Here is a 13003-nt window from a genome sequence, read left to right on the forward strand (position 1 = left end):
GAGCACTTGTAAAGACTAAGGATGAATTCAAAAGACATGTCTACTATTGGAGCGTCAAATTGTGTATGTTCAAGTATCCTCATCCATATGGGAGGGTACTAGGTTTTGCATGAGGCCATCTCTTCATGTTCATACAACGACACTCCCTAACTAGCACTCTAGCATCTAAGTCCTAGTCTAGCTTGAGTAGCACCTGAGAGATGTAGTATGAACCTTTCCATTTTTGTGTTTTCTCCATGATATTGCATGCTGTGTATACTTTGTGTTTGGTGTGTGTGCAATCCTCTCTCCCTCCCCATGTGTATGCTTTGATTGTTGTGTTTGGGCCATGTGATTATCACCATAGCATGATGGGGTGGACCTATATGTTCCACATGGTTGGGTGGTGTGTAAATCACTGTTGGGGACCAGAGGCTTTGGCATTACAGTCGACATTGGACTCACTCTTCTCACTTTTCCTTACATGCTATCAAGTTATTTCAATTATTGCAAATATATAATTCAAGGACCTTGTGTCTTATGCTATGCTATTTTTATTATTGTATATCGGACCTTATTTAAGCAAGAGTTATGATGAAATGTAAATGAGAATGATTAGTGTAGTTTGTGTGTGTTTTGGTGTTAGTACCGAGCACACAAAATCTTGCATCCTTTCTTTCCATTTTGAATGTCGTAAAATGGTTAAAATGAATGCAGGAATTCTGTTTTGGGTTTTAAAATGAATCTATATGCATTAGAGTCATCTTAGACGGTATTATAGATCCCTCATGTCATCGTCCTAACTTCTAGTGTCCTTCTATGTCATGTTATGTCATTTTTTATGTCCATATGAGGTTATGCACCTCTCTAGCCTCTCCTTTTGTGTGTTGAAAGTGTCTAGTGTTGTGGGAAGGCATTTTCTTATTTCTTCCCCTAACTTCTCTTACTGTTTTTATGTTCTCGAGTTTTCGTTGGCACCTCTAGCTATACCCATTTTGTTCGTGGTGTTTGGGAGGTAAATCCCTACTTTTGGATTGCTCATTGCCTTGGAGATTTACATGTCAAAGGGACACCGGTGCGAGAGATTGTTAATAGGTTCTACCAAGAACACTAGCGCACCATGCTAGTGTCATCCTAGGGTGCTAGTGTTCCAAATGGGTGCCCTAGTCCACTCCGGGCACTAGTCTCCTCATACCTTTAACATAAAGCTTTTCCAAGCCCTAAATAGGCAAACCTTGTACATGGAAGTTGCTCGTTGGATCTTAGTGAGTCTAGGGAACCTATGAGGTGGTTCATTTGCATTGTTAGTGAAAATTTAGGGTGTTAATTGCATTAATTTATGTGCCTTTGTTTGTAGGATGCTGATTGTCACACCTAGGATCAAGGAGATGGTTGAGATCGTCTAGTGAGGTCTTATAAGGGTCGAATGCCCTTGGATCATTCCTAAGGTGTTCCAAGCTTTTCTTTGGTTGGTTGGTGTTTTGGTTAATGTTTATCTTAATTATTTTAAAATATCTTATTCCACGCTTTCTTGGCATGTCCTCAAGGGATTCCTTGGCGGGGAATTACACTTAGGCCTTCAAAATAACATTATTGCTAATCCTACGAGATAGATTATTTTACTTAACATATGAAAAAATAGATGCTTGGCTATTTTTTCAAACCATAATATTCATTAGGAAATATATGTGAGAATTTTACTTTGATATTATTTTCCAAATTATTTTTTTGTGTTCTTAAATGAAGGGCATCCCAAAGAACATAAATATATCAACCATCATGTAAATAAGATCAAATTTCAATTGTTAATTTGATTATCCTCTTTTATAATAGATTTATGCTCATTTGAAGCTATTCTTATTTCAGTCCTTTTCTTGAACCTTTTGAACTACTGTAATATTTATTAGGATTAATTGGCAGCAATTTGTCGGCTTCTACATATAATTATTATTTTGCTTTTTAATATTTAAAAAAAATATCTCCATTAGTTTTAAAAAAATAAAATAATGAAGGCATAACATCTCGATAATAATAAGGTGCACGGACAATGGATCTCATCTGTGCAGAGCCAAAAACTTATAAATATTCAATTTTTTTAAGAGCGTAGTATCTCTTCAGACAAATCTCGAACATTACGCGACGGACCAAAAGAATTTCACATTCCATAATTACTGTTTTGCGCCCAGTATACTTCGGAGATTCGAACCCGGTTAAGGGAAATAAAACAGAAAAATGGCGAGCTTGGAGTTAGCACTAGTCGAAATGATGAATGACTATTCGAAGTCTAATGCACAGCGCCGAGATCAAATAGGTACATATTATTTTTTCATCCTTTTTATAACATTGAATTTATAGCTTTTTCTTTTTCCTTGTTGGTTATCGTTTAAGTAATGATTTGTCATTTTCGGAATGATAGCTAAAAAATCACTGTACTCAAGAATCCGAATTCTGAAATATTGTTTAATTATGCTGATCCAATCCTGGGCTTGTCTTTAACTGTAACCCTACGTTTTCGTTGTAAATCTAGCCCTGGTTCTTTGCTTTAATTGTAATGTTAATTTTAATATGTAATTCTCATTCATATAACCCTTACCCTTCTCTTATATTTAACCCTAGCCCATCTCTTAGATTTAATCCTAGACCTAGCTCTTATTGTCATCCTTAGCTCTAACCAATGTAGCAGATTCTGTATGAAACCTTCAGTACGGTGGATCTCAAATATGGAAAAAAAAGGAAGATTCATGGGTAGATAATTAAAAAATACAATAATATACCATAAATACTCTAGTGTATTATTAAAAAAACAAAGCGCTTGGAGTCCCTGCAGGTGTATGCAGTTATGAGTAAAATATCTACATAAAAAGTCATCATAGTTCTGACATATTTACAACAAAGTTGAAAGGTTTGCTTTATAAATGCCATAATGTAGTTATTTGTTATCTCGATCAGCTGCAGAGGAGGAAGAGGTGCAACCAGAGGTACTTCAGCAGGTTGAAAGTTAAAACCATTGATCCTCAAAGCTCATAACAGAAAAGACAAGTGGAAGAAGTAGAATTAAGTGAGGAGGAAAGTCTCCAAGTTGATCAAACATGTGAAGAACAAACAATTAACGATCAAAGTGATTAAACAGCTCCGCTTACATGGTCAGAAGTAGTACAAAGAGACTCAGGAAGCAGCTCCTATTGAGCAAACATACGAACTATGACTGAGCAAGAGCTTGCTGAAGGAGATGCACTCCTAGATAAGATGGAGCTGTAATTAAAACAGCTACAACCAGGCCAATAGGATGTCCCTTTACAACAACAGCAACAACAAGCCTCAGTTTCTCCTTCACAACAAGTGGTGGATATTTCTCACTGGTTCCAGTATGGTTAGATGTAAATATCCAAAGTAGACAACCTATTGTCAAATCAGCCTTTAAGAATTTATCTAGTGTCATGGCAATGATAGAAGCTCCAAGGGCTAAAAGGAAGACAAGAACTTTATCAGCTATCACATCTTCAGGAGCTTGGATAGCTGAAATAGCTACTCTTCTAGTGGACAAGGATAGATAGAATTGAGAGTTGAAGTTTACCAAATAACTACTGTCAACTTGAGCCAGCCCACCAGAGAGTAAGAAATTCAAGAAGTTCAAACAATTGTGCCCACTGTGGTCCCTAGAATGAAGAAAAACCAAAAGACCAAGACAGAGCAAATTGCAAAGCTGAACACTTACATCAAGCAACTAGCTGCTTTGTTGCAAGCAATAGATCGACCCATAACTCCTCTTTTCATAATTCCACAAAGGGAAGCCTTAACCTTGGCAAAGATGAATTGTGTAATTAAAACCATGGAGTATTGGATAATCATTCTTTATGATCACAGATGCAAAGTAATAGAAGAAGCAATCACCTCTAGGATACAATTCCAAGGGTTGAAGAAGAAGGTACAAAATCTTATGGATGAATGTCAAGAGAAAATGGTCACTAATGGATATAACCTACCAATGGCAAAGCCATTGTGTTCCATGGATCCCAAAGTGTTAATAAAAGAGAAAATATTGGATGATAGATTGGTAGATCAACCTTTCCTGTAGTTGGATCCTATTTAGTTTAGAGATGATGTTGTAGGGAAGGCCATCAATGCACTAAATGATTTGAAGGACATTTTTGACGTAGAATGTGATATTCAAGAAGTGCTAGAATTGTTGTTGGGACATATTCTCTACTTGGAAGGTGAATTGATTGTTGAGGACATGGAAAACAAATTGAAGAAAGTCTGGATAATTGGATTGGAAGCTTCCCCTTATAACTTCAGTGTAGACTTAATGCGCCCTCTAATGAAAATCAAAGCAGCCTCAAGGGCATTTGAAAATAATGGGAGGAAAAGAAAAGTAAAATAGAGTTCATCTTTGAAGGTATATGAGACAAAGCATTTCAAGTATTTTGTCTTGAAGAAACCTAATTAGGATCTACTTAATTCAACTTTCAGAATGCTAATGGAGTATACAAAAAGGGAAGTTGAGAAGGACAGGTTGATAGTAGAAGATGTATTTGACGACGACACGGATGATTTAAGCTGCAGTTCATTTTAAATTCAAATTTGACTTTTCAAGTCCAAGAATTGATGTCGAGGGACTTGCAGTAAATTTTAATTCTATCTTATGAATGAGGAACCACTAAAAGTCAACTTTCCTTGAAACTTGTATATTATTTCTTGTGTAGGATCTTGAGGTTGTCATGGGTCAAAGGATTAAATTATCCTACCCAAAACTTTTAACATGTGTAAAATACCATTGATTGTATAATGAACTAGGCTGACTGATTTTATATTAGGTTTTGATGCTTTTTGCTGTAAAAGGCAGTTTGTTCTCATTGCAAAGGGATTGGAAACTATTGATGCTGGTTGCATTGATGTAGGAGCATACCAATACAACTTACTACATTTCACCACATAATTTTCTTTCAGCTCGTGGCAGAGAATCAACATTCTCAAGAGTTTTGGATCAGATTAGAAATTTTTCATTGTTAGAAGATCACAACAGTTAACACTTAGAGTCGTTAGGTGAGGTTTGTGTAAGTCTTAAATGCTTTGTAGCATTCAACCCAGCATATCTTAAGGTAGTATGGGACTAGAGAGACTTTCAGCTGGAACCACATTAGGTTTCTTCAACAACCAATGCTTCATCAACAGATTTTGGCCAACTTATGTGTTGCATTGGCATCAAGATTTGGAATCCCTTGTAGTTGATGTGGATCATTCTCAAAGATTGGAGCTGATATATAATTACCTTTGGAATTCATTTAGTGAGCAGCTAATGAAGAATTGATCTTAGGAGGATAGTAGTTAGCAAATTAGCTAGTGATGATAGTAGAGTGATAGTACTATTGTTGCATCTTAGCATATAAGCTAGTAATAAGCTTGTGGTGGCTTGTGAGCCAATCTGTATCTGTAATCCGCATGTAGTAGGTCAATGAGAGAATTGTTATCACTATGTGATATTGAATCGATAAGAATTCTTTTTGTTATTATGTATTAATTGTGTTGTGTCAACTCTAAGCTACGTGGTCAGATAGTCCTTTCTCTAGACTCTCCATTTGTGATTGCGGTTGGTGGTATTAGAGAAAGTTTTGATCTGTTGGGAGTGTATTGTAGAGAGATCCAAAGGTGAATAGATTGCCAACTTGAGGCAACCTGCAAGTGCTTCAACAAAGGGTTGACTGTAAGGCAGTTGCAACCTTGTAGGTAGACTGCTGACTTAAGGTAGTTGCACCAGATTTGTGGAAAGATGCCACCAAATAGAATTCCTTGTATGACAAATGTTGCTAGAAGAATGGAAGTGTAAAGCGGAAAAATCAAACCCTAGTCGTTCTCCCCTCCCCAACTCCGAGGAGGGAGAAGGGAGAGTCACTAGGGTTGATGGTTTTCACTTAGGAGGGACTTTACATTAAAAAGAGGGGTTGAAACCCACAAGATCCAATCCCACGCAATGCAAGATTGGATTCTATATGAGTTTCAAGGGTTGTGATAGCAAGGATACCCTCTTTTGTAAAGAATGTAGATGGAAAGATTGAACTAGGAATGCATAGAAAGTGAGAAAGATTCGCTTATAAACTGAGTTAGGGATATAGGATGAAGCTGCGGACCTGGAATTAGCAGTAAAATGTCAAGACGACGCTGTCCTGCAAATTTGAGCAAAAGTTGACGGGACGATGGCGCTCGGCGTGCACACGGTCCTCCAAAAAATCCGCGAAACGAAGGGGGATCTGTTCGTCTTTGCACAAGGATTCCAGATCTTCAATTTCAGCCGCGTACCTGCAACCTACACACAGAAAAGCGAAGACGATTGGGGGGTTAGGGATTAGGGGTTTGCCCTTAGGTCAAACCTCGGTTTTGGAATTAACCAAGAAATGAGAAATGCTGTAAATGTAATGTAAAACAAGTACTAGTACCTTGTTGTAAGGATGTTTGTATCCTTATATGCGAAGGTATAGATGTTGTTGTTTGTTGTATGTTGTATGTTGTAGCATGTAATGTGTTGTAAGTGATCTCCTCTTCAATGGTTGAATCCTTGTCTTGAATGCAACACTTAGCCTTGAATGGAGACTTAGAATGATCAATTGCTTGAAGGAATGCTTGAATGCTTGAATGTTTGAATATCGTTTTCACCTTTTTTCATCCTCCCTCCCAAATGAGAGAGGAAAAGTAGTTTATATACTTGCCAATTAGGGTTAAAAGACTGATTTTCCCGACCTTAGGCCGACTAGGAAATGTTATTTTCCAATTTGCAAACAACAAGGCCCGAAGTCCCATAGGAGACCGGGCCCAAAATAGGGCCAGGGACTAGGGCACTGGGCGCCATGGTCCTGGGGGACCAGGGCGCTGGGCGCTCTGGTCCCACCTCCCGGGACAGCAGGGTGCAAGGCGGATCAGGCCAGGGTGCTGGAAAAATGCAGTTTTTGGTGTCATGAGCAAGTTTCGGGGTCTCCATTCAGGTTTAGTGTTGCGTCGCCATCGTGAAGACCCAAATGCGGTCGAAATTGCAAGTGTCGCAATTTTAGGACGCTACAGGAAGAAATGTTAGACATGACGAGGACACTAAAGATCTGATTGGGTGTTGTAGAAGAAGATAGGAAAAGAGGTCTAAACCCTAGCCATGAGGATGAAAGTGACAACGATGAATTTGGAACCCAAATTGTAGATCAGGATGACAAAAACCTATAAGAGGAAGAATCATATCAGATCAAAATGTTGAAAGCTATTTCCAAGATTGGTAATAAAACAGTGCGAGACATGCAATGGATTTCAAAGAATTGATTGATTTACAGAATGAGCAAGACGCTCATAAATAATACAAGAGTATTTACAAGAATAACAAGTTTCTAATAAGAAACTGCTGAGAAGATCGTAGAAGATCTTACTAAAATAGAATATACGAGTTTCGATTCAACCGATACTTCATCAATTCCTGCTGCTGAGTCAACTCGATCTGTCTCTGTTGCTTACCTTATCGTCTAGAAGGTAAGAGTTCCCCTGGTGGATCAGCTACTGGTGATTCTCGAAATGCCCCATAGAATAGTAGGGGGCCCCGCACCTGGCTCAGAGCATTAATACTAAAATTAACATTATTTTAATATTCTAATACCCTCCCTTAATGCTCAATCTATTAACTACACCTATAGACCCCCTGAATTTTACAAATTTATCAGGACCAAGGGGCTTGGTGAAGATGTCTGCTGGCTGCTCCGAGGGAGGAACATACAGCAACTGGATAGATCTGTCTTCAACCAGTTGTTGAATATAGTGACAATGAGTTTCCACATGCTTGGTTCTTTCATGGAAGACTGGATTCTTGGCGAGTTTGAGCACTCCTTGATTATCACAGAACAAGGGAGTTGGACCTGCCTGGGAGACATGCATATCCGCAAGCATTCATCGAAGCCAAACCGCCTCACAAGATGCCTTAACTGCTCCTCGATACTCTGTTTCTGTCGAGGAGAGAGCCACTGCCTGCTGCTTCTTACTAGTCCATGTGACAACACCAGATCCTAAACTAAACACATACCCTGCTGTAGATTTACGGTCATCAACCGAACCTGCCCAGTCAGAATCTGTGTAACCACTGAGTGTAGGATCAGAACTCCGAGTGTACAGAAGTCCATAATCAGGAGTGCCACTCACATAGCGCAACACACGCTTTGCTGCTATCCAATGATCAGCCTTGGGAGCTGTCATAAAGCGTGAAATGTAGCTCACTGCAAAACTGATGTCAGGTCTAGTGGCAGTAAGATAGATGAGGCTGCCCACTAGTTGCTTGAACAAAGATTCATCCACAACTAGTGAAGATGATTGAGCTGAAAGTTTGAGCCCGGGTTCCATAGGAGTAGAGGCAGGTTTGCAATCTTGCATTTTGAACCTGTCCACAAGACTTCTGGCATACTTGGACTGAGAGAGAAAGATACTGTTCTCAGTCTACCAGACTTCAACTCCTAAGCAGTAATGTAGAAGTCCCAAATCTGTCATATCAAAGGTGCGGCACAAATCCTGTTTGATCCCAGTGATCAAATGTGCTGAACTACCAGTAATGATTAAGTCATCCACATAGACAACACAAACAGAACATCATTACTAGTATGCTTGATATACAGGTTTGCATCAGATGGACTCCACTGAAAACCATGATCTGTCAGGTACTTATCAATTTTCATGTACCAAGCCCGAGGAGCTTGTTTCAAACCATAGAGTGCTTTGACTAGTCTACGGACCTTCTGTTCTTGACCAGCAACCTTGAATCCTAGGGGTTGCGTCATGTAGACTTCTTCCTGTAAGTCACCATTCAGAAAAGCACTCTTGACATCCATTTGATGGACTTTCCAACTGAACTGGGCTTCCAAGGCAAGAACGAGTTGTATGGTACTCATTTTGGCTGTAGGAGCAAAAGTCTCCTCGTAGTCAATGCCTTCTTTCTGTGAGAACCCACGAGCAACAAGACGAGCCTTATACTTGTCTAGGGTTCCATCAACTTTGTATTTTACTTTGTACACCCATTTGCAGCTAATGGGCTTCTTCCCTGAAGGAAGATCAGAAAGAGCCCAAGTGTGATTCTTTTGAAGACTCTGGAACTCAGCTTCCATAGCCTGTTCCCACTCAGGTATACCTTTAGCCTCTGAATATGTCTGAGGCTCAAAAACACTGTGTATGTTAGCCATGAGAGCAAAATTGACTGTATGCTCCTGTTTGCTTTAATTACGGGAGGTTCTACCCTCAATGAGCTCAGTATCCCTGAGATCACCAATGGTCTTGGCCCACCATTTAGGCCGAAGAGTAGAAGTGCTAACATCTGGAGGAGCTGGAAGAGGCTCAGGATCAGGAACAGGAGCAGCAGGAGGAGGATTATTCTCCGGAGGGAACTCAGGTAGTGCATCATCGAAAATGGATTCTGCATCATCCTGCCCATCAGGCGAACCTAATGGAAGAAGAACATTGTGAGGCTGATCCTCAGAACACTGCTCAGAAGAAGGGGACTGAAAGAATCCTCTGTCTTCATCAAATACAACATCACGACTGAAGATAAGACGTTCAGTGTCTATATCTATCAGTCTGTAGGCCTTATGGTGATCACTGTATCCTGTCATCATGAGTTTTTGACTTTTGGAATCCAACTTGGAGCGCTTAGCATCTGGAATCCAAACATAGGCAATAGAGCCAAAAACCTTCAGGTGGCTGATCTTAGGCTTCCGACCAGACCAAACCTCTTCTGGAGTCTTCCCCTTAACAGTCCGAGTAGGGGAACGGTTAAGGAGGTAGACAACAGTAAACACTGCTTCAGCCCAATACTTATTCGGAACACTCCTGTGTTGTAACATTGAGCGAGCCATCTCAACAACCGTACGATTGCGATGCTCGACAACACTGTTTTGCTGAGGAGTGTAGGGTGTAGTCAACTAGTGTTTGATGCCATGGGTATCACAGAAGTTGGAGAATGCAGAAGAACAAAATTCCCCCCGTTATCTGTCCTAAGAGTAACGATGCTACATCTAGACTCTTTTTCAACTAAGGACTTAAACTTTTGAAAGATACTAAATACATCTGATTTGTGTTTAAGAAAGTACACCCACATCTTTCTACTAAAATCATCTACAATAAGCAAAAAGTATTTGCGACCAGTAACAAAAGATGTATTCATAGAACCACAAATATCAGCATGAAGTAATTGAAGTACCTTAGATGCGTGCCAAGACTCTCCATGTGTGAATGAAGTCTGATGTTGTTTGCCAGCTTGACAGGCGACACATACTCCAAGATGCTGAGTTTGAATATCAGGTAACCCTGAAACAAGTCCCTCCCGAGATAGCTGAGAGAGATATTGAATGTTGAGATGTCCATATCTTTGATGCCACAAAGTGCTGAGAGGAGAAACACGAGCTACCAGAGCCACTTCAGGAGAATCACCAGTGTCAAGAAGCCTGTATAGGCCATGATCCTCTAGACCAACAACAACAGTAAGACGAGTCTCCCGATCAATGATGGAACACTTGTGAGCACTAAACACCACATCTAGTTGAGGAGAATTCCTCATAATCTGACTGACAGAGAGCAGATTAAGTTCCATACCAGGAACATAGTACACATTCAAGAAGATGAGATTCCTGCCACCAGACTGTATCTGAACAGTGCCTCTGCCAACAATTGTATACTCCTCACCTCCGCCGAATACAACGGAATCACTGAAAGATGAGAAGTCTGTAAACCAGTCACGCCGATGAGAAAAGTGACGTGACACACCAGAGTCGATGTACCAAGCAGAAGACCTGGCATGATCCGAAGACCTCTTAGCCATAAAGGCATAAAAGGTAGATTCCTTCTGCTCGGAATGTTCAGCAACATGCGCCTTTTGGTGTGACCCTCCCTGCTTCTTTTGTTCAGAAGCGAGCCTCTGACGACAATCTTTCTTCATGTGGCCATACTTGTGATAGTAATTGCACTGCACATTCTTCTTCTTAGCATCATCCTGTGTCTGAGAAGAGCCTTTCTGCTGAAAAGGCTGAGAGGACTGAAATTTGCCTTTATCCTTGTGAAAGGATTTGGCTGTAAAGGCATTTTCCGAGGAGGCTGACGTAGTACTACTACCAAACTGTTGTTTCCAGCGATCCTGCTGCAGAAGTTTGGTGCACAATTTTGAAAACTTCAGGTCAACATTAGTTGAAGTAATATTGAGGGTCTCAATGAAGTGTTCATACGATTTCGGAAGACTTTTCAGAGTGATTACTACCATGTCTTCTTCCTCCATAGTCCAACCAATAGCTTCGAGCTGATCTCGAATGTCCTTGATCCTTGTGAGGTGTTCTTGTAAGGACATGCATTCGTCCATCATGATGGAGAACAACTGATTCTTTAGAAAGAATGCTCGGCTCTTATCGGATGTCTCACGCAATTCCTTTAGATGCTTCCAGATGTCAGAAGCTGTCTTGCCAGAAGGAATCTGCGGTAACTGATCATCAGTCACAGAGAGTTTGAGAAGCATAATTGCCTCCCGATTGCGTTCATCAAACTTATCTTGATCTGCACTAGGTGTAGCAGGACTAAGCTCTTTTCCCAAAACAAGCTGGTCAAGACGCCTATATTCGAAAATGGTCAACATACGCTGTTTCCAGATGTTGTAATTATTGCCATTAAAGTGTTGACTGCCTTCTAACATCAGGTTGGTTAGAGAAGCCATTTGCACATTTCCCAATGCATTGAAAACGAAAAAAACTGAGAAGAGGCGGTGGCACATAATTCAAAATTTTTGAATCCCACTGCAGAAACAGAGGCAGATGCAGGTACAGACTTCAAAAAATGAAGTACAACTGACACGAATTTCAAGAAAAAATTTTCGGTTGACCCAAAAAAATCCGAAGACAACCTAGACATCCTTGTGAAAAACCCAAAAGGAATCTGCTGTCGGAATTTGGATACGCTGGCACGAAAATCGAGGCGCAAAAATTGAGGCACTCAAAAAATTCTAACGATGACCTAGTTGAGATCTCGAAAAACCCACCACGAATATGTGCTTATAAATTTTTTTCGACTGAATTTGGAGGGTCAAAACCCTAGCCGAAAGTCAAAAAATGCTGGTTTGACCAAGTTGCAGGTTGCAGAAAAAATGGCGGGTCTGTACCGCGCCGAAAAATGCCGAAAACCCTCTCTAGACAAACGCAAACAGGAAGAATCCCATTACACGGCATAAACACAGTCCAAAACGGACTTTTAAATTTTTTTCGAAAATCTGCAGCAAAACTAAGAGGCCCGAAAAATCTCGGAAAAGAATTCACAAATTCTTTATTCAGGCCCTAATACCATAAAATAGTGCAAGATACGCAATGGATTTCAAAGAATTGATTGATTTACAGAATGAGCAAGACGCTCATAACTAATACAAGAGTATTTACAAGAATAGCAAGTTTCTAATAAGAAATTGCTGAGAAGATCGTAGAAGATCTTACTAAAATAGAATATACACTATTGAGCATTCATACTAAAATTAACATTATTTTAATATTCTAATAGGTAAGAGACCCAAAATTGAGATTTCTGATATGCGAATGATTTGAGTCTTGAGGAATCAATTAATTGGATAAATGATATGGAAGAGTACTTTGAGTATGAAGAAATTGAAGATTTGGAAAGAGTGAGCTTTGCAAAAACCAAGTTGAAAGGATATGCTGCTCTTTGGTGGAAGGAAGTTCAATTAGTTCAAAATAGGAGAGGAAAGGAAAGGATCATAAAATGGGATAGGATGGTGACAAAATTGAAGAATCAATTCATACTTGCTGGTTATGAGCTTGATCTACTGAGGAGATTGAACACCTAAGGCAAAGGAAAGTCAGTGAAGGAGTGCATGGAAGAATTCCATAAGATGATTATTAGAATTGGAGATAGTGAAGCTAGCAAGGAGAAAGTTGCTTGGTATATTAATGCATTGAGAACAAGCACTCAAGAAGATTTGAGCCTGGTGAGGATTACAACAGTTGAAGAATCATATTAGTTTGCTGTAGAAGTTGAG

The 13003-nt window shown here is 39.8% G+C and overlaps 1 protein-coding gene across 1 annotated transcript in view; it reads left to right on the plus strand.

The window, feature by feature from the left end:
* The first annotated feature begins 1998 nt into the window (after positions 1-1998).
* The window catches only part of LOC131037217 (biogenesis of lysosome-related organelles complex 1 subunit 1), a 39458-nt gene continuing 28453 nt past the window's right edge, over positions 1999-13003 (plus strand). The window contains exon 1 of the mRNA XM_057969285.2: positions 1999-2290. Coding sequence (XP_057825268.1) covers positions 2212-2290 — 79 coding nt within the window. The 5' untranslated portion in view covers positions 1999-2211. The remainder of the gene's footprint in view (positions 2291-13003) is intronic.

The sequence above is a fragment of the Cryptomeria japonica genome, chromosome 3 (genome assembly GCF_030272615.1).
Source record: "Cryptomeria japonica chromosome 3, Sugi_1.0, whole genome shotgun sequence".
NCBI lineage: Eukaryota > Viridiplantae > Streptophyta > Pinopsida > Cupressales > Cupressaceae > Cryptomeria > Cryptomeria japonica.